General features: G+C 32.9%; 1 protein-coding gene across 1 annotated transcript; it reads left to right on the top strand.

Moving 5' to 3' along the window:
* Window positions 1-921: 921 nt before the first annotated feature.
* On the top strand, window positions 922-27,709 carry LOC142317313 (uncharacterized). The gene is made up of 4 exons (XM_075353751.1): window positions 922-1,214; window positions 9,293-9,376; window positions 15,640-15,700; window positions 27,307-27,709. The coding sequence occupies exons 1-4, from the start codon at window positions 1,014-1,016 to the stop codon at window positions 27,639-27,641; spliced, it is 681 nt and encodes a 226-aa protein (XP_075209866.1). The 5' UTR covers window positions 922-1,013; the 3' UTR covers window positions 27,642-27,709.

The raw sequence follows: 27,709 nt of genomic DNA, 5'->3' as shown, positions 1-27,709 counted from the left end.
GGAGGGACAGGTAGAAGGAAAAAATTGTGTAGGCAGGCAATGTTTGGAATATGTAAAACAAATTGTTAGGGATGTAGGATGTTGGGGGTATACCGAAATGAAACGACTAGCACTAGATAGGGAATCTTGGAGAGCTGCATCAAACCAGTCAAATGACTGGACAAAAAAAAAAAAAAAAAAAAATTATATTTGCTGAGAGGTAAAACAAATTAATTTTTGATTCTGTGATAAAATTTTGAAATTTGATAAAATTTTATGGAGAATTTCATTAGAGTTCGGTGTTAAGAATCCTTTGTTATGCTTTAATAATTCATGTTTTTAATAAAAAAAAAGAAAATTCATCTGTATTAAAAATACCTAGAACATTCTTAATATTGCAAAATATTAAGGTCTGTTTTAGAATCAAATTTCTTTTAAGATTTATTATATTTTTAAAATCGATACTGAGTTTCAGCTGGATTTCATTTAGATTTTCATTACAATCTACTGAAATTTTACTGTGCATTAAAGTTCATTTATTGAACTATCAATTGTAATAACAAATAAATTTTATTAATATTTTATTATCACAAATAATAGAAATTTTATTGTGCATCGTATATATATATTTTCATCGTGTATTTACCAACGTCTAGTTACCTAATCTAAGAGTCATTTAGTACTGGCGAATTTTTAAATTTTAATTAAAAATATATCAGCCTTTATTAAAAATATAATGAAAATTTTATTATTTCAAACGCTACAAAAATTAAAAATGGTAAAATTTGTTCAAACAGCTCAACTCAATATTTCTGTTCATGACTAATGTTTTTGTTATTTTCTTATTTACTGATTAAATTAATTGATAAACACCATCTGTAATTTTTCAAAACAGACCTGCTATGTTTGCTTCATGTAAAACTAAGTAAAAACAAACATGGTTTAAACACTTTATTACGCGCCTACAAATGTAACAGGCATGTACTTTTTCATTATGTACAGTTTGGTTAAAAATCATCAGTATATTTATCGAAATGAACATTGCTGCAATATTTATTATTATTCTCTTTTCCATTGCTATTGAAGAATCACAAAGTATATTTTTATATGATATACCTGAATCTGCTGTAATATTTGAGAACGATGAAGTAATTTTGCATAATGACAAAATTAATTATGGAGTATTGAATTCAAAACCTAAATTTGTACAAGTAACTGGATCATATTTAGATATGGTGAGTATAAGTTTATTGTAGTTGTACAAGTATACTTCAAATTAAGTAACAATATTTATTTTTATGATTTTGAAAAAAAAATTCTTAATACAAGACTCTCATAACATAAAAAATAATTTCTTTTAATCATAATTAGTTTTGGATTCCTAAGGGAGTCTAGAAGCCATGTCAGCACAACATTAATCAGCGACTTCATTTTTGAGTCAATAAGATGGTGCATAATTTTACCTTTTTTATTTATAAAACTTACTCATCTATTCATTAGAATCTGATCACACTATGAAAACAAGAAACTGATATTAATATAACATGCAATCACATTTTATTTGTCTTCAGTCATTTGACTGGTTTGATGCAGCTCTCCAAGATTCCCTATCTAGTGCTAGTCGTATCATTTCGGTATACCCCCTATATTCTACATCCCTAACAATTTGTTTTACATATTCCAAACGCGGCTTGCCTACACAATTATTTCCTTCTACCTGTCCTTCCAATATTAAAGCGACTATTCCAGGATCCCTTAGTATGTGGCCTATAAGTCTGTCTCTTCTTTTAACTATATTTTTCCAAATGCTTCTTTCTTTATCTATTTGCCGCAATACCTCTTCATTTGTCACTTTATCCACCCATCTGATTTTTAACATTCTCCTATAACACCACATTTCAAAAGCTTCTAATCTTTTCTTCTCAGATACTCCGATCATCCAAGTTTCACTTCCATGTACAGCAACACTCCAAATATATACTTTCAAAAATCTTTTCCTGACATTTAAATTAATTTTTGATGTAAATAAATTATATTTCTGACTGAAACCTCGTTTCGCCTGTGCTATTCGGCATTTTATATCCGCTCCTACTTCAACCATCTTTAGTATTTCTACTTCTCAAATAACAAAATTCTTCTACCTCCATAATCTTTTCTCCTCCTATTTTCACATTCAGTGGTACATCTTTGTTATTTCTAATACATTTCATTACTTTTGTTTTGTTCTTGTTTATTTTCATGCGATAGTTCTTTCGTAGGACTTCATCTATGCCATTCATTGTTTCTTCTAAGTCCTTTTTACTCTCGGCTAGAATTACTATATCATCAGGAAATCGTAGCATCTTTATCTTTTCACCTTGTACTGTTACTCCGAATCTAAATTGTTCTTTAACATTCCAAACTTCTAGAACTGGAACTGGAACTTTAAGTTCCAAACTTCTAGATATGATGCGAGTCCTTACTAACACCAACTGGGGAGCCGATAGGTCATGTATGATACGTTTTTACTATTCCTTTGTTCGCTCCCGTTTAGATTATGGTTGTGTCGCCTACTCTTCAGCTCGTCAATTCGTGCTTAAAATGCTGGATAGTGTACACCATGCTTTCCTTCGGCTTGCCACAGGCGCGTTTAGATCAAGTCCTGTCGCATCACTTTGGGATAGACGAGACCAGCTTTTATTATATTATTTTGCTCGTCTCAGAGGACAGCCAAATCACCCGGCTCTTGACTCGGTCTTTAGAAATCCTAATCTAGGAAAGTATGAGGATCATCCACGTCGTACTGCACCTGTAGGTGTCCGTACCTGGCGTGTGCTGCAGCATATAAATGTTGACACACCGTCATTCTTTCCTATGTAATCTTGCTCATATCCTCCATGGAGAATAAACCTTATAAATTTTAATTATGACCTGACTACATACAATAAACAATCAACACCATCTATTGTCTTTCAGCAAATGTTTCAGTGTGTTCTCTCCAAGATGAAACCAGACGCGGTTGTATACACTGATGGATCGAAACAAAACGATACAGTTGGGTGTGCATTTGTTGTCAATGAGAGAACTTATATGTTTGGTCTACCCGGTATTACGAGTGTGTTTACCGCTGAACTATACGCTATAACTAAGGCTCTAAACATCATTAACCCTAAATATAGAAAAATTCTTATTTGCAGTGACTCGTGTGCTCTCCAAGCCTTAAAAAACTTTTATTCCAAACATCCTATCGTCATTGAAATTTACAACGCAATCGCTGAGTTGAATAATCGCAACACAGAATTAAGTTTTTGCTGGGTTCCTAGCCACGTAGGGATTCCAGGTAATGAACATGCAGATTCCGCTGCCAAAGAATCATGTAACCAGCCTCCTTTCACCACCCGAGTTGCTACTTCTGATTTCATAAACTATGTAAAACAATTATTAAGAACAAGGTGGCAAGGTGATTGGACAGCTACCGTTGATAATAAACTCCGTCAGATTAAAGATTCTGTGTTACCATGGAACTCCTCATACAGAAAACCCCGGCATGAGGAAGTAGTTCTCTGTCGATTGCGGATAGGACACACGAGGGTCACACACGAGTACCTGTTTACAAGAGGACAACCACCTCTATGCGCAAGATGCAACTGCCGCGTGACTGTGCGCCACATACTCGTGGACTGCATATGTTATGCGGCATTGCGTCGTAAATTTAAACTACCCAGAAACATCCGTGGTATCTTGTGTAATGATAAAGAGGTTTTAAACCGGATGTTTCTGTTTTTGCGTAGTATAGGGTTAATACAAAAAATTTAATTATTCTAGTCCTATGTATTGTTTTTGTTATCCGAGTAGCGAGCCTTTTACACTCCCTATCGGAATTTTGTTTTATATATATATATATATATATATATATATATATATATACATTTTTTTTTGTTTTTTTTTTTTTTTTTTTTTTATTAATATGTTTTTTAAATTCGTCTGTGATATTAGATTTTTGTGATATTAGTTGTAAGTTTTATCTCTTTTTTTAGTTTTAAGTTTTATTTAGTTTTAATATGATAGTTTTTAACGTAGTTTTAAGTTACATGTTAGTGTTTTTGTTATCCGAGAATGGGCCTTTTACACCCATTCCGGATTTTGCTTACTGTGATAGTAGTTTTAAGTTTTAATTACTTTTACTTTTACTTTTATTTTTATTTATTTATTTATTTTCCGGGCGATGATAACGACCGCTCGTTTTTCGCCCTAAAAAAAAAAAAATAAAAAAAAATAAAAGAGCTGCTGCCCTCTTTCAGGAATCATTTCTTAGTCTGGGTCTCAACAGATATCTCTCCGATATGGTTGCACCTTCGGTCCAGCTACTCTGTATCACTGAGCCCCTCAAGCCCCCCTCACCAATGGCAAGGTCTCATGATTCATAGAGGAGGGCAATCACATATGATTAGTAATACGTTAAATTCTGTTGATAACCATTATTATATAATACGCACTGATTACTACGAATTCTATTTTTGACATTACTTTTAAGCAAGCCATATATATATATATATATGTAGAAAACTGGTTGCGTTCCAATAGGATGCTGGTTGCTATGGATCCGGTCACTGTATAAAACTCATGCAGTTGCGTCATACTGAGTGTTGGTTCTGGAATCGAATTTTTGTTTTATCTTAAGTCTGCAATACGGTAAAAGTAGGTGGTGTCCACCAAATAAAAGAAACTTTGTAAATAGTTTATCAATGACGAAAGATCCCGGAATTCATTTTTAATTTTCTGGAACAATCTATTATCATCTACCGATCTACGAAGTACTCTCAGTTTGGGACAAACAACAATATTAAAAATGCGATGTTTTATTTATTTATATCATTTCTTTTCTTCTGTGAAAGAGGATGTGTACTATCGGAATAGTTTGATAAAATGAAAAAGATAAAGTGTACTATATGCACTACATAATCTTTTTCACCACAGGTAATATCTGTTTTGTTTTATGTAAATTTAAATTTTATTTTCTTTATTGAATATTTGACGGTAATCTCCAAAGTAAACTACAGAACTACTAATTTTAAATCGTTGTAAGTAATAAGTAATCTTAAATATAATTTTGTTAATCTATAAATACATTTATACCTTATAATGTTAAAAATTTCATTTCGATTGGAGTATATCCTATGCAAATTTGATATTTGTTTTATTTTATTTCAAAATAAATCATAGTTTTTTTGTTATAAATATTTATCCATGTAATTCTTTAAATATTTATGCATTTAATGACATTCTTGTTTTTCTTATGAATGGCAAATATTCTGCTTACAATCACGGTAATTACTGTGAGCAATCAAAGTAATTAGGTGAGCAATCACAATAATTATTTCAGTACTTATAGCCTAACCATTGGATTGCCGAACTTAACAGATGAACTAATCTTTTTGTGTCATTGTCTTACAAATTTAAAATTTAATTCTATACACAACATGCAGAAATCTATATTTGTAGAGAGTAATCTTGATTTGCAATTTCATTATAAAGTACGTCAATTACGTACCCAAGAGGCAATGCTGTTTTATCTCATAATTCCCACATATGTAACGTAAATCGTTTGAATTTTTCAAACAACTGCTTTCCCAAGTGCAATACTCAGACTTGCCATTTAAAATCATATAAATAAAATTCATGATATTAGGGTACAGATTGAGGCAAATAATTTGTACGAATAATGAGGTAAGTTTTGTAAATAATTATTAATTTTCAATATTAGATGTGTTGAGGGTGTTAAAAATGTTGTATACAGAGTGATTCAGGAGGATAAGGCAATACTTTAACAACTCATTCTAGAGGCTAAAAATAAGAAAAAGGTTCATATAAACATAGGTCCGAAAACGCTTCGTTAGAGAGTTATACAGGATAAAAGATTTCGCCCGAGTTTCAGTTCCTCCGGGTAAATTAAGGCTTTCTGAAATTCTGGAAAGGTCAATTAAGAGGCAAATTCAATTTTTTCTTATGGTTTTTGAGCTGGAAAATCGAAAAAATAGGTCCCAGAACTGTATCTCCCTTAGTTTCTAAGATATCCCATGTAAAACGCCAAAAATAGGGTCAAAAACACATTTTTTACGTTTGACGTACAATAACGTTGTTAAATTGGCAATAACTCATACATTTTTTAAACATAAATTGTAAAAAATTTAATTATAAGAAGATTTATGTAAATAATGTCAACAGAAAACAAATCAAATTTTAAACATGTCGACTCTTATTAACAACAAAACAGATTTAATTTTTAACAGATTGAAAAATCTTTTTTGGTTATGTACAGTAAAAAATAACTGGAGGAAGAAAGAATACTTACTGTTTTTTTAATGATAATGATAAAATGCTGCTTACAAGTAGTATTTCATGTGGTTTAATAATTTTCAAAAATGCCACAGTTGTGTTCAATGCACTTTTCAACGCGTTGTACTAGATTTTGTGTTGCCAGTCTAAAAATATCTTTGCGTTCCTTGATTATAGCTGCAGCGTTGAAAATGCGAGCGATCAGTTCATCGCGTGTGTCTACTTTTTGCTTGTAAACCTCATTTTTCAACCATCCCCACAAACAATAATCCAAAGGAGTGAGGTTTGGGGATCTCGGTGGCCAATTAACCGACCCTCCACGTCCTATCCATTTACCAGCAAACCTTTCATCAAGACATTGCCTTACTTCATTAGTGAAATGTGTAGGAGCTCCATCAAGTTGGTTATACATTTCAATTCGTTTTGCTAAGGGGATATTTTCCAGCAATATAATATATTCATTACGAAAATACTCCAGATAATTTCTTCCTGTGATACGATGTTGTAGTATGAAAGGACCAATTAATTGGTCATTTATGATATACCACACCAAACATTCACTGAAAATCGTTGCTGAACATTTTTTTCCACTGTAGCATGTGGGTTTTCTTCAGATCACCGATGCGCATTCCGTGTGTTGTTTATTCCGTTTCGAGTGAAAGTAGCTTCATCCGAAAATAGTATAAGTGAAATTAAATGTTGATTCCTATTAACCCATTGACAAAACTGCAGCCGGCTGGAGCAGTTCAGAGCAGTTCTTCAGATAGGCTGAAGATGTTACACTTTCTGAATATGAAAAGGATGCAATCCATTATTATTTAATGCCCTCCATACTCTACTTTGTGAAATATTGAGCCGTGTTGCAATTAATCGTGTGCTCGTTGCCGGACTACGTTGAACCAAATGCAGAATGTTTTCACCTTCATCAGTATGATTTGCTTGTCATTCAAATGAAATATGAGCGCTAGGAAGTGTACCGTTCTCACGAAGATTATTAAAAATTCTAATAAATACTTTAAGATTTTGTACAACACGACCAGGATACCTATGTCGATATTCCGTAATCGCTGCCGCAGCACTTCCATTGCAAAATCCATAGATGGAAATCATGTCGGCATTAGTGAAGATATGCGGCATTTTTCAAAACAAAAATAAACAGAATTTGATTTCTGAAAGTACAGTTCTTCAAAACTACCTTTCTTCGTTCAACCCTTATAAGTTCTATATAGAACTAGTATGTAATTTTTTAGGAATTTCAATGGCTATTCCTTTTTAATGTAAATATATGTGGTATAATTTACTTAAGGTTCCAACAATGATGCAACCGATTGTAAAAAAAATTATAGACATTAAAGATATCTGTTCATTGTTCCGATAAAACAGTTGTAGATACTGTGCCAAAAAAGTAATACTTTTACAGGTCTTTTAATTTCGTTTTTCGAAATGGGGACCAAATTATAAACAGTTATAAACAGTTAACAATATAATTAAATTATATTACGTTAAGCTGATAAAGATGATTAAAATTTAGAAGTTGATTAAGAGCTCATAAGATTGCTGTAATACAGCGTCAAACATAACATGATAACATGCTAGACATATTAATAAAAGTGAAAAATTAAATCGTTTTCGGATGGCTTTTTTACTGAGCCGATAAATATTCGCACACTATTGTTTATCGGTATGCCAAGAACACTAAATGTTATTTAGTCACACCAACATTCTGTTCACAACCAAGGGATTCTCACAGGAGTCTGTGTAGCAAAATCATTAATTAACGAAATTAAATCAGCCTTACGCCTCTTGTACCTCAGGCACTTTAAAAGTGTAACATAAAAAAGATTGTGGAGTTATTTTTTTTTTTTTTGTCTTCAGTCATTTGACTGGTTTGATGAAGCTCTCCAAGATTCCCTATCTAGTGCTAGTCGTTTCATTTCAGTATACCCTCTACATCCTACATCCCTAACAATTTGTTTTACATATTCCAAACGTGGCTTGCCTACACAATTTTTTCCTTCTACCTGTCCTTCCAATATTAAAGCGACTATTCCAGGATCCCTTAGTATGTGGCCTATAAGTCTGTCTCTTCTTTTAACTATATTTTTCAAAATGCTTCTTTCTTCATCTATTTGCCGCAATACCTCTTCATTTGTCACTTTATCCACCCATCTGATTTTTAACATTCTCCTATAGCACCGCATTTTAAAAGCTTTTAACCTTTTCTTCTCAGATACTCCGATTGTCCAAGTTTCACTTCCATATAAAGCGACACTCCAAACATTTCAAAAATCTTGACACTTTCAAAAATCTTTTCCTGACATTTAAATTAATTTTTGATGTAAACAAATTATATTTCTTACTGAAGGCTCGTTTAGCTTGTGCTATTCGGCATTTTATATCGCTCCTGCTTCGTCCATCTTTAGTAATTCTACTTCCCAAATAACAAAATTCTTCTACCTCCATAATCTTTTCTCCTCCTATTTTCACATTCAGTGGTCCATCTTTGTTATTTCTACTACAGTTCATTCATTACTTTTGTTTTGTTCTTGTTTATTTTCATGCGATAGTTCTTGCGTAGGACTTCATCTATGCCGTTCATTGTTTCTTCTAAATCCTTTTTACGTGGAGTTATTATAAAGAACAATTTGTATATTCTTGTCACCAAAAGAAATAAGGATAAGATAAAAAAATGAATTGATAAAAATATGCACAATAAAATTAATAAGCAACAAATACTTTCTGTTAAATCTATACAGAAACAATACGTATTCCGCATTATTATTGTCTCTTAGAAGAAAATTAGAATAAAAAATATTTTTAAAAAATTTATTGTATAACTTTTAACATACAATAAAATATTTTACTCTATAACAAAGAGATGTGAACTTTAAACCTGATAAATCTGAAAAAACAGTGGTTGTAAAAAATTTTCAAATTTTGTTTCAAATTTTCAACGTAAACTACAATGATTTTAAAGTATTTGTTTTTTTATTTTCAGGAGAAATATCACTCTATCTTAATTGTTGTAGGAAATTCTGAAGAAGGCTCTTTTGAAGTGATCTACTGCGTACTTAATTTGAAGGTATGGTATAAAATATAGAAACAAACGGTGAAAAATAAGAATATATAACTAAACTAGCGGACCCGACAGACGTTGACCTGACGCGGCATTATTCTGTAATAAATGCACACACATAAATATAACTAACTTAATTAAGTTCAAATTAGCAGGAATGTGTTCTAAATTTCATTAAAATGACTATTAGTATGATATTATCAGTTTGTGATTGTTGTATTATTGTAATGGGTTTATTGATTAATTATGTGTAGTATGGTTAATATTTATTTTCACAAAATATTGAGATGTCCTATAAAAATTGAATTAAAAAATCGAAACGTCGTAAAATTAATAATTAGTGTAATTAATAAATTTTCATCCACATTACTACTAATTTTCACTTAACATCATTCTAAAAAAGTACCTCCTACATATTTTTTATTTTATTTAATAATTTTGATGTTTCATAACCATGTAACAGCTTAATTAATCAATTAATAAAAAGATTAAAGCACTGTAAAAAAGCAACCTAGTTAAAATTTTAGTAGAAATTTTTATCATTTTTCTCATTCTTTATTTTAACATTTATTTTACCAAATTTTAGATAATTGTAAATTAAAAATAATTTTAGAAAACTTTTTATAAAATTAATCGGCTAAAACATTATAAATTAAATTTTTTAAATATACTTTAAACTATATTATAAGTAACTTATATTTTAATTTTATAAATGTTATAATTTATTTTACAAACTTAAATTTTTGTTTTCAAAGAGCCGTTCAATAATTCATAAGTTGTATAGAATCAAATGAGAACTGACAATTTAAATTTGTAGGTTAAGTTGATTGTTATTGAATGCACGTATATACATCATTAAAATTCATGAAAAATCATGTAAAATACTCACTTCAATACTGCACCTTACAAATTTACATAATATATATTTTTTAATTACATTTTTAAACGTTATTTCAATAAACAATAATATAATATGATATTCCCAATAAGCGCGCAATTCTAAACGCGATCGCAGCACTGCCTATCGGATCCAATAGTGAACCTTAACCATCCCAAGATCAACGACAACACATAAATAAATAAATTAATTTAAAAAAAAAACATTTTCACTTCAATACTGCATTTTACAAATTTGCACAATGTATATTTATTAATTACACGTTAAAACTTATTTCAATAAATAATTATAATATAATATTTCTCAATAAGCGTGCAATTCTAAACGCGATCACAGGGCTGCCTACCAGATTCAATTGTGTACCTTAACCATCCCAAGATCAACAACACATAAATAAATAAATAAATTAAAAAGCATTTTCTATCGGATCAAATTGTGAATCTAAACCATTCTCGAATCAACTTATCACACACACAAAATTTCATCAAAATCAGTCCAGCCGTTTAGGAGGAGTTCAATCTCATACACACGGACAGAAGAAATATATATATATTAAAATATTTATAAAAATAGTGTAATTACTTAACACTAAATAACAATATTTGCAATAATATATGTTGTTCTTTTTGTATTGATCGGTAGTTTTTTTTTTGTTTGTTTGTGGGCGAAAAACGCCTGTGTGTTATCATCGCCCCGAATTTTATTAATAAATGGGTAAAATAACTCCAAAATAATAAAGCCCTTAAGGTGTAAAATTAATATTAATCACATATAAAACTTACCTAATTCCGATGGGTTGTGCAAAAGGCTCCCTTCCCGGATAATAAAATTAAAGACATAGAACCAAAAAACCAAAATTGAAACTAAAGGTTAAAAATGATCAACAACTCTTGTAGCATAAAAATATATATTAAATTTTTGCAGTAACCTAGTACTTAGCAAAAACAGAAACATCCGGTCCAAAATTTCGTTATAATTGTACAAGATATCACGGATGTTTCTAGGTAAATTAAACTTACAACGCAACGCCGCATAACATATGCAGTCCACGAGAATGTGGTGCACAGTCATGCGGCAGTTGTATCGTGTCCATAGGGATGGGACTTCTCCTGACAATAGGTATTCGTGTGTGATCCTCGTACATCCTATCCGTAACCGGCAGAGGACCACTTCCTCACGACGAGATTTTCTGCAAGAGGAGCCCCATGGCAACACTGAATCTTTAATCCGTCGGAGTTTATTATCGACGGTAGTCGCCAATCACTTTGCCACCTCGCTCTCAGTGATTGTTTTACACGATTAATAAAATCAAAGGTAGTAACTCGGCTGGTGAAAGGAGGTTGAATACACGCTTCTTTGGCAGCATAATCTGCTCTTTTGTTACCTAGAATCCCTGCGTGGCTAGGGACCCGGCAAAAACTTACTTCTGTGTTGCGATTACCTAACTCAGCGATTGCATCGTAAATTTCAATGACGACAGGATGTTTGGAATAAAAGTTCTCTAACGTCTGGAGAGCACTACACGAGTCAATGCAAATAAGAATGTTGATCGGTCGTGTTTGATGTTGAGGACGAAGAACCCAATTTGAGAGAGGGGTGTGGTTTTACAGAAGTTGGAACTAAATTATGATTGTAATAAAAGGTTTGTTTAGTAGGCTGTTAAAAGTCATACTGTAGTTTTGTTTCGTATAAAACTTGTTATACTACTTTTAATAATGTATAATTATATTTTACTTATTCGCTTGGTATTTTTTCAATATCACATACAAAAACATTATCACTATTTAATATAAACAATTTGGTCTAACTTACGGGCGCATTCCAACAACTAGCGCACATACAGACGATCAAGAATTTTACGTTCTAGAACTATGTAGTCCTGAATTACATCCTAATAAACTAATCTTTACAAAAATAAATATTCCCGCGTATCCAATTTTTCTTTATGAAAAAAATTACCTAATTTTTGTCAAACACAATAATCCAATCCTTGCACTTGGTTCAGATATATTTAACCGGCAAATATTTATTATTACTCAACTCCACCTGCATCTGAGAATAGTAGTACTATCTGTTAAGAATATTTAAATAAAACATACATATATCTGGCATTCTATAACAGTACATAATTTCTCAATGGTGAACCTTTTCCAAAAATATCTTTTCTAATATAAGAATATTACAAAGCCCACCGGGCTGGTCTAGTGGGTAACTCGTCCTAGAAATCATTTGTTTAACAGCTGATTTTTGAAGCAGAAGGTTTAAATTCTAGTAAAGGTTAGTTGCTTTTGTACCGATTTGTTGCTAGACAGAGAATAATCACAATTAAGCACACGTCTCAGGAATGGTAGGGCCTGAGTTATTACACGACTACACCTCATTTACATGACATACGAATCATCCTCATCGTATTGGGGGAGTTGCTTATTGTTCAGTAGTTTAACAGACTGCAACGTACACATAAGGAAAATAAAAATAAAATAAAAGAAATTTTATTAAAATTAAATTAAATGTGTTTTATTATATTATTGTTAAACGAAGAGGAAGTTGAGGAGGATGAAATGGGAGAAACAATACTGAGATCTGAATTTAAGAGAGCATTAAAAGATTTAAATAGCAGAAAGGCTCCTGGAATAAACGGAATACCTGTAGAATTACTGCGCAGTGCAGGTGAGGAAGCGATTGATAGATTATACAAACTGGTGTGTAATATTTATGAAAAAGGGGAATTTCCGTCAGACTTCAAAAAAAGTGTTATAGTAATGATACCTAAGAAAGTAGGGGCAGATAAATGTGAAGAATACAGAACAATTAGTTTAACTAGTCATGCATCAAAAATCTTAACTAGAAATCTATACAGAAGAATTGAGAGGAGAGTGGAAGAAGTGTTAGGAGAAGACCAATTTGGTTTCAGGAAAAGTATAGGGACAAGGGAAGCAATTTTAGGCCTCAGATTAATAGTAGAAGGAAGATTAAAGAAAAACAAACCAACATACTTGGCGTTTATAGACCTAGAAAAGGCATTCGATAACGTAGACTGGAATAAAATGTTCAGCATTTAAAAAACATTAGGGTTCAAATACAGAGATAGAAGAACAATTGCTAACATATACAGAAACCAAACAGCAACAGTAACAATTGAAGAACATAAGAAAGAAGCCGTAATAAGAAAGGGAGTCCGACAAGGATGTTCCCTATCACCGTTACTTTTTAATCTTTACATGGAACTAGCAGTTAATGATGTTAAAGAACAATTTAGATTCGGAGTAACAGTACCAGGTGAAAAGATAAAGATGCTACGATTTGCTAATGATATATTAATTCTAGCCGAGAGTAAAAAGGATTTAGAAGAAACAATGAACGGCATAGATTAAGTCCTACGCAAGAACTATCGCATGAAAATAAACAAGAGCAAAAAAAAAGTAATGAAATGTAGTAGAAATAACAAAGATGGACCGCTGAATGTGAAAATAGGAGGAGAAAAGATTATGGAGGTAGAAGAATTTTGTTATTTGGGAAGTAGAATTACTAAAGTTGGACGAAGCAGGAGCGATATAAAATGCCGAATAGCACAAGCGAAACGAGCCTTCAGTAAGAAATATAATTTGTTTACATCAAAAATTAATTTAAATGTCAGGAAAAGATTTTTGAAAGTGTATGTTTGGAGTGTCGCTTTATATGGAAGTGAAACTTGGACGATCGGAGTATCTGAGAAAAGATTAGAAGCTTTTGAAATGCGGTGCTATAGGAGAATGTTAAAAATCAGATGGGTGGATAAAGTGACAAATGAAGAGGTATTGCGGCAAATAGATGAAGAAAGAATTATTTGGAAAAATATAGTTAAAAGAAGAGACAGACTTATAGGCCACATACTAAGGCATCCTGGAATAGTCGCTTTAATATTGGAAGGACAGGTAGAAGGAAAAAATTGTGTAGGCAGGCCACGTTTGGAATATGTAAAACAAATTGTTAGGGATGTAGGATGTAGAGGGTATACTGAAATGAAACGACTAGCACTAGATAGGGAATCTTGGAGAGCTGCATCAAACCAGTCAAATGGCTGAAGACAAAAAAAAGTTATTTGATTACTTTATTTTTTGAATATTATAGTCAGTTGAAGAAGTAGGTTTAAAAATCTTACGTATATTTACCGAATATTTTTTCCCAATTTTGTCAGATTGTTACAAAATTGTACTTGTCTACTTCGTAGTTTTTAATAACACACCTGATCGTATCTTTTTACAAATTTTTTTTTTTTTTTATTCCAACATTTCCATTATTTATTTTCAACAAATCATAGGATAATTTGATCAAAAAGCCTTCTAATTTTTCTATCTTAAGTATCTATCTAAACCCTACAGCAACAAAATATTACCGTTTTTTAACAAAATTCTTGTTAAAGTCCTAATATTCCCCTTTCCTAGTCGAAAAATGTATAAATATTTTCAGTCACATCACCAGTCATGTGTTTCAACGAGCGATCTTCACCCGGTGAAATAGATAGAAACTGAAAACTATTTTCTTGTCTCTGGGAAATTTATCCGACCTGACCCTAACTAACTTTAAGGAAATATAATAGTAATTAAGAAAAATCTCGTTAGAAAAGTTGTGAGTATATTTATCTTCTTTCTTTCTTTTTCCTGTTTACCCTCCGGTAACTACCGTTTAGATAATTCTTCAGAGGATGATATGTATGAGTGTAAATGAAGTGTAGTCTTGTACATTCTCAGTTCGACTATTCCTGAGATGTGTGGTTAATTGAAACCCAACCACCAAAGAACACCGGTATCCACGATCTAGTATTCAAATCCGTGTAAAAATAACTGGCTTTACTAGGACTTGAACGCTGTAACTCTCGACATCCAAATCAGCTGATTTGGGAAGACGCGTTAACCGCTAGACCAACCCGGTGGGTTGTGTATATTTATCTATATATATATATATATATATATATATATATATATATATATATATATATCCATGCACGTTATAAAATTCTAGTTCGTGTAGAGGTGGATTTTAAGCAATTTTATTTATGTTGTTGATATGTAAATTATCAACAACCTCTCCGGTAACTCAAAAAATTGCAAATTTTGTTTTAAATAAAGAAAGTTTAATGAACGAAATTATAAAGTACACAAAATAGTAAAAGAAAAATTAACTGTTTCACATACACATACAATAACACAACAATATGCAATATACGAGTAATAAGAAGAAAAGACGTGCACGGCTAGTCATCCCAACCACCGCCACTCCAGTAGCGCGCTGCCTTCATATTGGTAGAGGAGGACCAGATAAGACTAAACAATTTATTTATTTATTTATTAATCATATGATAACATATTTTACTATTTTATTTTTCATGCAGGGAAAAGATCTTAAAGAAGGAGTGTTTTTAAATCAAGTTAAACAAGAAAACATTTACATTGGTAAGTAAAATTTACTATTAATAAAACACATTACGAACGAATGAATGATAAGTAAACATACAATTATTATAATCATACAAAAATTATATTTGTTAAATTAAATTATTTTCCTTTTAAAAAGAATAAATGAAAGCACTAGTTCACAAAGATATAAAAAAATAAACCAATTCCAAGCGATAAATAAAAATTACTTAAACCACAGAACTTTTGAGTATTAATATAGAAGACTGGCATCAAGTAATAACCAAATTAAAATTAAAATTAAAACAAATGAAAATAAGTTGTATTGTAAATTAAAGCGATGTCGGCCTTCAACTTCCTCATTAAATCAAAATAAGTATGTCCGACGACAAGTCAGAGAATACTTCAGGGAACTTCTTTCCTTCCTGTTTAGCCTTCGGTAACTACCGTTTATATAATAATTTAGAGGATGAATGAGGATGATATGTATGAGTGTAAATGAAGTGTAGTCTTGTACATTCTCAGTTCGACCATTCGTGAGATGTATGGTTAATTGAAGCCCAACCACCAAAGAACACCGGTATCCACGATCTAGTATTCAAATCCGTGTAAAAATAACTGGCTTTACTAGGAACTGAACGCTGGAACTCTCGCCTTCCAAATCAGCTGATTTGGGAAGACGCGTTCACCACTAGACCAACCCGGTGGGTTACTTCAGGGAATTTAAAATACAAAAGCCTTACTTACCGTATACATCCATGTATCACGAGCACAATTTTGTCCGGAATGACGGTTGCAAAAATTGCCTGCGCATCATACAAGGATTTTAAGGTTTCACATAGATGATGATGTAATCATTAAACTTATATATATATATATATATATATATATATATATATATATATATATATATATATATATATATACGAGGGTAAGTCAATTATTATCCGCAGTGTAGTTATAAATTTTATTGCAATACAAATAGGAAACTTCATGTACATTATTTTTCATCATAGCTCCCTTGCATTTCAACGCACTTGGCCCATCGTTGCACAAGCTTCCTGATGCCCTCATAAAAGAAAGTTTTCGGTTGAGCTGCGAGCCAGGAATGCACCGCTTCTTTCACTGTTTCATCCGAAGTAAATCGACGGCCTCTTAACCCCTTTTTGGACCAAACAAGTGGTAGTCAGAAGAGGCAAGATCAGGGCTATACGGAGGATGAGCCGGTACTTCAAAGTTGAGTTTCTAAAGCGATTCAGCAGTGTGGGCAGCAGTATGTGGACGGGCATTGTCGTGCAACAACACAACACCTTTCGACAGCAGTCTTTGGCGTTTGCTTCGAATTGCAGGCTTCAGCTTGGCAGTAATCATCTCACTGTAACACGACTGTTTATTGTCGTGCCTCCTTTCCTCGTAATGCTTCAGTACCGGTCCTTGTGAGTCCCAAAAAACTATAAGCATCAGTTTTCCTGTGGATGTTTGGGTCTTGAACTTTTTTTTTCAGGGCGAATTTGGATGTTTCCATTTCATACTCTGCAGTTTACTCTCCGGCTCGTAATGATGGATCATCCATGTTTCGTCACCAGTGATGATTCTATCTAAGAAGATGTCCCGTTCGTTACCGTAGCGATCCAAATGTTTTTGGCAGATGTCCAAGTGCGTTTGTTTATGCGACTGTGTGTGTTGTTTTGGGACCCATCTTGCACAGACTATATGAAACACATTACGTTGTGGATGATTTCGTAGGCAGAACCGTGACTAATTTGCAGACGATGTGCCCCTTCATCGATAGTTACTCGTCTGTCTAAGAAAACCACGTCACGTGCACGCTCAATGTTTTTCTCATTTGTGGCGGTAAACGGTCGTCCGGCTCCTTCGTCGTGCGTAACATTTGTGGGACCGTTTTTGAATTTTTCAATCTATTCATAGACACTCCGTTGCGGCAACACACTGTTCCTGTACTGTACCGAAAGTCTTCCATGAATTTCGGTCCCTGATAGACCTTCCGACCACAAAAAACGGATCACTGAACGTTGCTCTTCTCTGGTGCAAACAGAATCCGGAGAAGCCATGATTAACGGCAGAGCAGCGATTAAACCAAGCCTGCGTCATCTACGCAACACGACAGTACTACCAACATAAACAAAAATATAACTAAATTCCGGATAATAATTGACTTACAATTATTATCTGCTTTTTTTGACTACCAATCTACATCCAGCGAAAAAATTATTTAGATAAAACAAAAATCTTTTCTGTCAATAATACCGGTATTAGAAAATTAAACTCTTCTGTACGACACAATATCGACTTCGGTACGACAAAATGAATTATCGAAAGCTGTCCATTTTTTCTTACACATAGGTTATTCTTATTTCAAACAAAAACATTTTTCGATCATTTGGTAGTCATGTTATGCTGCGTTTTCATTGTGACAACGAACGTTCAGTAAGTAAAGGTTTTTTGTACAATAAAACTACAGAATGACTAAAAAGAAGAGACTGATTATATTCACTGTTGCAGAAAAGTTACGTATTATTAATAACACAAAGAAGGATGGATTCTCCTAAAGGCAGAAAATTTGTTATAACAGAATCATACATTTATGAGTTGCAAGATAAAGAAAAATAATTTTTGTCGATAAAAAAAACAAGTGAGCATTTTGGCGAAAAAACGAGTAATATTCGTTATTAAAAGAAGAAAACTTGGATCGCACATGTGGAATGTTTGTCAGTTGGGATATGCCATTTCCACAAAAATGTGTGAGATGAAAGTCCTAGAAATCTTCTTAAGTGGGAACGCGATTTTTTTGCCGACGTAGTTTTTCTATTCGAAGGACTACAATAGCACAGCGGCTACCAAAAGCATATGAAAGATATGAAACTGACATATTTTCAAAGATATGTCATAAATTTAAGAAAAAGGAACAATTATGTCTTAGATCAAATTGGGAATGTAGACCAGACATCGGTGACTTTCGAAATTGCATGAAAAATAATAATTTGAAAGTGAAGGTTGAAAGATTGTTTAGATACAAGTTGGCGGTTGCGAAAATAATCATTGTCTTTTGATGCTGGCAGTACTTTCGGGCGGGAAAACTTTACTCTTGTATAAAACTTGCAAAATAAATCATTTTTCAAAAAGTGAAAAATCTTTAACCAATAATATCGTACGAGCATAAGAAAAGGGATAGTTTGATAATGAATCAGTACTAGACTTGATTAAATGCGTCTGGAAGCGTTGACCAGGCGCTTTATTATGGAAATCTTCTGTATTTGTAATGGGAAGTTTTAGGGGTAATACGATCTTTGATGATAAGAGAAAAGACTGATTGCTGGAAATTGAGATCAGGATATTACTCCTGGTGAAATGAAATCTATTCTTTAACCTCTGGGTATCTGTGTAAACCGACAATTTAAAAACAGTTACGTAAACATTACACAAAATGAACGATCAACGTTACACATGAAACTACATCAACTGATAAAATTAAGAAACCGTAAGTGATAAAAATCTGTGAGTGGATTATTTCGGCTTGGAAGAATACCTGATGATTTGGTTTAATATCGTTCAATAAATGATGTGTTTTTGAACTTCTCGATGCATTTTTAATGTACTTTCAGGCAAATGTGCAAAAAATGGGAGATTTCATATTACAAAATTAAGATTTTATATTAGTAAATACTGGTGGTTCGATAATTAAAGAAACAAATAACCGTAGAAAAACTACCATCTACTCAATGGTAATCAAACTAACGCTACTTTCAAAATAATCCCCGGCTACATTTTGGCACTTGCCCATCTTTATTATTATAGTAGTAAAGACTGATCACCTCAGTGTTTGAAGTATTCTTTTACTGCACTCTTTACCGCTCATTATCGCTGAATTCTGTGTCACGTAAAAACGTTTTGAGAGAACCAAACAAAAGAAAATTTGATGATGAGAGATCGAGCCTGTAAATTGGATGTGACATCTCCTGACTCAACTTTTGAATAGCTTGCTGTGTCTTTTGAGCAGTATGGGGTTTCTCTTTATTTTCTAGCAGGTTACAATGGTACTCACTCTCCGTAGTAAGTTGTTGTTTCAAATAATAGAAATAAATTTGGATTTCATAGCCCCAAGACTCCGTTAGCATCACTACCGGCAGACGCGTAAGCTCTGAATTTTTTCCTGGCTGGTGAACTCGAATGTTTCTATTCTATACTTTGACGTTTGGATTCCTAAATGATGAATTCCAGTTTTATAACGACTTAATCTAAGAACGTTTTACCTTCTGCTAATAACCGTTATTTAGGTTCAGTACAAATGTGAGTTCGGCTGTCTTTGTGATTTTGAGTCAACCGTTTAGGAACCTATCTTGTATATTTTTTGCGGTAATTGAGCTTATGAATAATGAATTGGGCAATACCGATACTCACACTATAAGTTTCAGTAGTTTTCCCAAATCTTTATGCTTCTGTACCGGCGAAAAAGATAATTAATGTGATTTTAAAAAGCATCAGTCGATACTTCCATCGGTCTTCGGCTGCGATTAAAATAGGTGAACGATTTAGACCGTTTGATCCAATTATAAAACATTTGCAAGGTTAATACAATTTTTACCATACCGTTTAAACATCCACGAATGAATTTCAGCCAGCTTTACACCATCAGAAAATAAACGTCATATAAACGCTAATAAAAGTCAAAGAATAGCACGCTATTCTTCCGGAAAATGTTTTAAGAATAGCAGACATTTTGAAATAAATAAAAGAGTTGCAATAATGGAAACTTCAGCTGCTCAAAGAGCAGCTGATGTTCTCTACGTCAGGGGTACCAAAGTAAACGTCAGACAGTAGTTTATTCTACTAAATAGGTTATCCGCAGTTTTTATTTGTATTTTTAATTATTGAACGATCCTCATAATTTAAAGAAAAATAAAATTATTCATCATTTTTGTAAAAATCAACGGTTTCGTTGGAGAAAGGAGCCCGCCAGCTTTATGTAAAGTATAAACAGCTAGAAAAAGCAGCGAAAAATTGTAACTGAAACAAATAAACTTGGTGAAATGAATGTTTCACTACCCCAGGAAAATCTCATAAAAGAAAAAAAAATAATATTGATGATTTTCAAAGATGTGTATTAAGGTACATTGTATGCGATTTTCATATACGCCATAAAAAAATTACTAACGTTAAATAACTTGTTAGCGGTTTTAAAAACAGAACATAAAGATTTGGATTTCAAATTTACGCGTTAAACGTTAAGAAAAATTTTATGGAATAAAGGTTTTAGATGGAAAAAACTGCTGATAAAAGAAAGTTATTAGTGGAAAAACACGATATTAGTTTAAAACGCGTAAATTATTTACAAAATTTACAGACGAATAAAAACGATGGTGGAGTAATTATTTTTTCTAACGATTTCTACATTCATTCAACTCATATAAAAATTTTTGGTTGGACTGATGACTCTGTTCACGTTTACAAGAAACTATATTGAAAGGACAGAGATTGATAATAGTGCACGCCGGAGGTGAAACTGGAGAAGTCCCTAATGCTCTTTTAATAATCAAATCTGTTCATAAACAAGGTGATTACCATAACGATATGAATACTGTTAACTATGAGAAATAGTTAACTAATCTCTAAAATAGTTAACTAATATTTAAATAACAATTTAGATTCGGAGTAACAGTACAAGGTGAAAAGATAAAGATGCTACGATTTGCTGATGATATAATAATTCTAGCCGAGAGTAAAAAGGATTTAGAAGAAACAATGAACGGCATAGATGAAGTCCTACGCAAGAACTATCGCGTGAGAATAAACAAGAACAAAACAAAAGTAATGAAATGTAGTAGAAATAACAAAGATGGACCGATGAATGTGAAAATAGCAGGAGAAAAGATTATGGAGGTAGAAGAATTTTGTTATTTGGCAAGTAGAATTACTAAAGATGGACGAAGCAGGAGCGATATAAAATGCCGAATAGCACAAGCTAAACGAGCCTTCAGTAAGAAATATAATTTGTTTACATCAAAAATTAATTTAAATCTCAGGAAAAGATTTTTGAAAGTATATGTTTGGAGTGTCGCTTTATATGGAAGTGAAACTTGGACGATCGGAGTATCTGAGAAGAAAAGATTAGAAGCTTTTGAAATGCGGTGCTATAGGAGAATGTTAAAAATCAGATGGGTGGATAAAGTGACAAATGAAGAGATATTGCGACAAATAGATGAAGAAAGAAGCATTTGAAAAAATATAGTTAAAAGAAGAGACAGACTTATAGGCCACATACTAAGGCATCCTGGAATAGTCGCTTTAATATTGGAAGGACAGGTTGAAGGAAAAAATTGTGTAGGCAGGCAATGTTTGGAATATGTAAAACAAATTGTTAGGGATGTAGGATGTTGGGGGTATACCGAAATGAAACGACTAGCACTAGATAGGGAATCTTGGAGAGCTGCATCAAACCAGTCAAATGGCTGAAGACAAAAAAAAAGAAGAGAAATAGCTGAAAACAAAATTGATTCCAAATCTTCCATCTCGTTAAGTTTTAGTTTTCGATAATTCATCTTACCATAATAAAAAATTACACCAAGTTCCGAACTCAAATTGTAAAAAGCATTGTTACCAGAATGGTTGCAAACTAGAAATATTCTATGCTCATCACAGTTCAACTTTATCAATCCGTGAAGTTAAATGAAGGGCACTATGAACAATTCTATTTTGACAAAATATTGGAATATTACGGCCACAGAGTTTTACGACTGCCACCATACCATACTGAACTTAATCTGATCGAGCTGATTTGGGCAAGAGTAGAGAAGCAAATGACTGAAGAGAAGGTTTTACCTCTGCAAAATATTGGTGAAGTTAAGAAAATGGCAGAACAAATATTTTCTGAATTAATAGTTGAAGACTGGAAATTATGTTACGATCATGCTTTAAAATTTGAATGCGTATTCAGAGATAGATGCAGTTGCAGATATGCAAATTGAAAACTTTATTACAGTGACTAATGATAGCGATAGTAGTGCCGATGATTCTGAAATATCAGACAGAGACGATACTGATATGGATGATGACATTGAGCACTTGACTGACTAAAATAAAACATGGTGTATTTAAAAAAATACAGTAACATCATTTATTAATCAATACTATCCTATTTCCCTTACTGAAAAAAACTTTGAGAATTTAAAAAAACATTTTAAAAATAAAAAATAAATAAAATATGAAAAAGAAAATTTCGCGAAAAACTACAAACAGCGTACCTAGATGTCATTCATCGCGTATGTATGTTGGTGCACCGATTGAATGCGTACGTGCGTGCGGGCGGGCGCAGGCGTTCGTATATACCACAGCCCAATCTTACACCCACCCGTCTAGCATTCCATGTCCATGATGCGCGGTGGCAGCGCTAAGTTAATTTTGTTCTACTGTACCTGAAATCGTTATAAAATTGGATACTAAAAGCTTACTGACTCACTTGCCTTAAATAAGAAGAAATGTTACTTGAAAAAAAAGAAGAAAACCATTTCTGACCGTGTCCCAAAACAATAATACCGTATCTAGAAATACGAGGGCTATTTTTTTTTCAAGGTCCGATCGGTCGCGAAATAAAAACCCGCGCAAAAATCGGATGAACCTTTGCGCATATGTGTTGCGCACCGTCTCTAGTATGGCCTTCAATCACGCCGCGTCACTTCGTTTAGTTCTGAACACGCAGCTAGCACGTAAATATGTCTACAACAATAGTATCTCGCGCCAAGTGTGAAGTTCGTGCGGTAATTCGATTTTTTCAGGCTGAGGGGTGTAATGCAGCTGAAATTTATCGACGAATAAGTAATGTGTACGATGAAACTTCAATGAGTGACAGCAAAATGCGACAATGGTGCAGGAATTTTAAAGCAGGACATACAGATGTTCATGATGCAGGCGGTCGGGGAAGGAAGCGAGTTCTGGGACCGGAATGAAGTTCTCTTGGTGGAATTCATGGAACGTGACACGACCATCACTGCAGCCTCATACTGCGTGATTCTTCAACGTCTACGAAGGGCAATTCAGAATAAGCGGAGAGGAATGTTGTCATCAGGCATTGTCTTTCTCCATGACAATGCTCGGCCGCACACTGCAGCTGTAACAAAGAAGCTTCTGCAGCGTTTTCGTTGGGAACTGTTTGATCACCCACCATACAGCCCGGACTTGGCTCCATCCGATTTTCACCTCTTTGATCACATGAAACGCTGGCTAGGAGGACAACATTTTGGCACAGATATCGAGCTGCAGACCAGTGTAGAAACATGGCTGAAAACACAGGTGGCTCCGTTCTATGACGAGGGTATTGGAAAGATGGTACCACGCTATGAAAAATGTCTAAATCGGAGTGGCGACTATGTAGAGAAATAGCGTAACTATGTAAGGACTTGTTACAAATAAAAAAACTTTTATTTTCACTGTGGTTTTAATTTCGTGACCGATCGGACCTTGGAAAAAAATAACCCTCGTAGATACAATGAACCGTGTATAGTAAATCGTTCTCGGAACAACAAATAATACATTTTATATTGTACCAAATGCAAACGATAGAAATGATTTCTATATGACGACGAGGGCATTTATGTTCCTATTACTGTTAACTATAGGACATGTGTTGCCATGTGACGATGGATTATTTTATAAGAACAAAATTGTGCATTTAATTTGTAATTTAAGGTCTGGAACTCGGACATACAGAATGATGGTTTTATCTTAATTCCTATTGATGATCCAAACATTGTATTTTACCATAGCTTCATTGCAAATTAATATTAGCGTTCTCTTAAGACGTATTTCCAATTAGCAAAGCGACAACGGTATACTACTATATTTACAAACTTTCCTGTATTTATAATCCTTATTAAATACAATGAAGGTACTAAATTGAGTGTGGAATCCTGGACTGAATTGATTTATAATATCTGTTACTTTTATCCGCTTTTAGAGGAAATGGAAGGTTAGTCAAATAATTTTTAAACGTCATTAAACTTTTCAGGACAACATCGGTTCCTCCACTCCAATATCTTGTAAGTTTCCTGGTAGTACTGGGTGAGAAAGAACATCAAATACTTATAAAAAGACAATAAATAAAATTAGAATAAGGTTGACTTTATGAAGATTTATAATTATGTTATATAAAAAAATTAAATAAAAATTAACCTAACCAACAAATTTACATTATTCCTCAAGTACTTTCAGTCATCTTCAGGAGAGAATTTTTCTAATTTAAAGCATTAAATTAAAAATGTAAAATAAATATTATAAAATATTTAGTTATAGCATCTGATCGTCAACGTATAAAATTAATTATGTCCGTTACGTAACAATGTCTCAGTTGATATGAATAGTAAAGGGTGGAGGGAGATAATTAGTTTAGGTAATTTGATAATTATTCATTATTTGTTTAAATATAACATCATCCTCAAATTTGGTTTGCTCATTGATTGATTAATTTATTGTTATAATAATATATATGAAATTTTTCAAGGATGCTGGTTTTATAATCTAATATTTTAATAAACTATCAGGGTTGTAATTACGTTTATTTTGCAATATGTGTTTACATAATTAGATTTATCTAAATAGCCTTTCTTTATACTTTAAATATATACTTTAGCTCTGATGGAAAAAGAACGATTGGTCACACCAACATATTCTAGATGGCAGTCTTCGCATTTTAAATTGTAAACTTAATATGTTGTCTATGTAGCATATTTATATATTTGGAGTTTATTATTTTTGTAGGAACGTTGTTTTTTATAAAATTTATTATTTTATTTTTAGTGGTTGTCGTTTTTAAAATATAAAATTTATAAATTTTATCAAAGTATCTATAAAATGGGTTCTATTTTTACATAACATTTTTCTGAATCGTTATGTAATAATTTTATGTTATTCCGATGATTGCATCGTCGGACAAGAAAGTTACTCACGAAGTCTGGAATGATCTATTCACGAGCGCAACCTGATAGTTTATACATCTCGCGGAGAGAAGGGGCATAGGATTTCGGTAAATTGGAGCGGCATATAGAAATGCAATAGTTGAGCTAGCGCAATTCCTCTTGAATCGGCACGACAGGTTACTTTGATAAGTAATTAGAATGGAAAGGAAACCAAGGTGCGCAGGAGTCCTGTCAAAAGCCATGAAAATTGTCCAAAGATGCGCCAAACATCTGGGATAGGTATATGAATCACAAGAAAATGCTCTGATGGAAATGGATATGAAGAAAACATCCCAGGAAATATTGAGAAAAGAATGTCGCCGAAGATATTTGCATGGACAGTATGCCATCAGATTGCAAGCACTAAGCATCTACAAGGATCGAACATGGCTTCGTAGTGGACAGCTGAAAGCTGAAACCGAGGCCCTGTTAATGGCGGCGCAGGATCAGGCATTGTGAACAAAACCTTATAATATATATATATATATATATATATATTATAATATGATAATTAATCAATTCAATGATATAATATAAATATCTTATTATAACAAAAAAAGTTTTGTTGAAAAATTAAACTTAAAATCAGAAAATTTCAAAAAATTACAAAAAAATGGAAAAAATTGCAAATTCATCATGAAAACAAGAGAGGAAGACAGATGCAGATTGTGGAGAGCTTTTTCCTAAACAATCGACCATATTATATCGAGATGCCCGCAACTGACAAAATTCGAGTAAGTGCAAAGGCACAACAGAATTTGTAACTTCGTCCACTGGACCATTTATAGCGAACTGAGGGTCCCGTTAAACGCGGAAAATGGTACCAGCATAAACTGCAGTGTGTGATCTCAAATAGTAGATTCACGATTGCATATGATATGCCAGTCCACATCGACCGACAAATGAATGCGAATTGGCCTGACATTATACTCAAAGATCATGTTAGAAGATCAGCTAATAGATATCTCGATGCCAAACGACGTGAGTATTACGCAAAATAATGCGAAGGAGAAACTGAAGTACCAAAATCTAAAGCTCGAGGTCAGCAGGATATGAAACATGAAGACCCAGACTGTGCCGATAATCGTTGGGGCCCTCGAGCGATCCCTAAGGATCACCAAGTAGACCTACAGAAGATACCAGGCAAATTGACAATAGAAGATATACAAGACGTAGACCTCAATGGCACGGTACACATCCTGAGAAGAGCGCTGGATTAGGAAAACTTGTTACAAATATCTGGGGTCCTGCGAACCCATTTACAGTGCTCAGGTCACGAGAAGCATGAGATAGTTACCAAACGGTATAGCAACGCGAATTTATTACCTGTGACATTATAGTGTTAATTATAATCCTTGTTATTCTCATTAATATAGTTTATTATTTATCTATATAATTTGTTACTTATATTTTTTATTATTTATTTTTCTTTGTGATTGTCTTTGTGTATTTGAAGTGTTAGTGTGTGTTGAGAGAGGTGTAAGTGGCTGTCCCCCCCAAGCGCGCTAGTTGCGTGCCGGAGGACGCCCGCCAACCGGCGCCCACGCTCGCTTGACTCACACGAGTCCGTGAAAATAATAATAATATTAAAAAAACTCTACAGATTATAAGTAAGTACGATAAAATAGTTTAATGGTTTATGCTTGAAAAGTATTTTTAATAACATGAACTTTTTTTTAGATTATATCGTTCCTTCTGAGTATTTAATATTTAACTCAAATTACGATGATCAGAGTATGTATGTGATATACAGCCCTCATTCTAATCCAATTCAAAAAAGTACTTTGGAAAATACACCGACTACTAAATTCAATTTGGATGATTCTGATTCTGAATTATTACAATTTTCTAAAAAAAATAAAATACTGCAGTTTGACGTGTTAAACCCAGATATGGAAAAGTATTATTATATGACAGTACGGTTGATATGGAGTAAGCCGATGTTAAATGACATAGTTAGAAAAGAGTTCTTTAGCACACTGGTAAAACGTGAAAGTACTACAAAATCTAATTAGTGTTTATAAATTTATTTTAATGAATTTTATTCGTAAAATGTAATATGAAATAAATTATTAATACACTA

This window comes from Lycorma delicatula, chromosome 1 (assembly GCF_047948215.1).
Source record: "Lycorma delicatula isolate Av1 chromosome 1, ASM4794821v1, whole genome shotgun sequence".
NCBI lineage: Eukaryota > Metazoa > Arthropoda > Insecta > Hemiptera > Fulgoridae > Lycorma > Lycorma delicatula.
Note: the sequence above shows the minus strand (reverse complement) of the source record. Positions and strands in the feature narration are given on the sequence as shown.

Coding starts and splice junctions, on each gene's coding strand:
- LOC142317313 (XM_075353751.1), top strand. CDS start 1,014: ATGAACATTGCTGCAATATTTATTATTATTCTCTTTTCCATTGCTATT. Junction 1,215..9,292: donor CTGGATCATATTTAGATATG/GTGAGTATAAGT, acceptor TTTTATTTTCAG/GAGAAATATCACTCTATCTT. Junction 15,701..27,306: donor ACAAGAAAACATTTACATTG/GTAAGTAAAATT, acceptor ACTTTTTTTTAG/ATTATATCGTTCCTTCTGAG.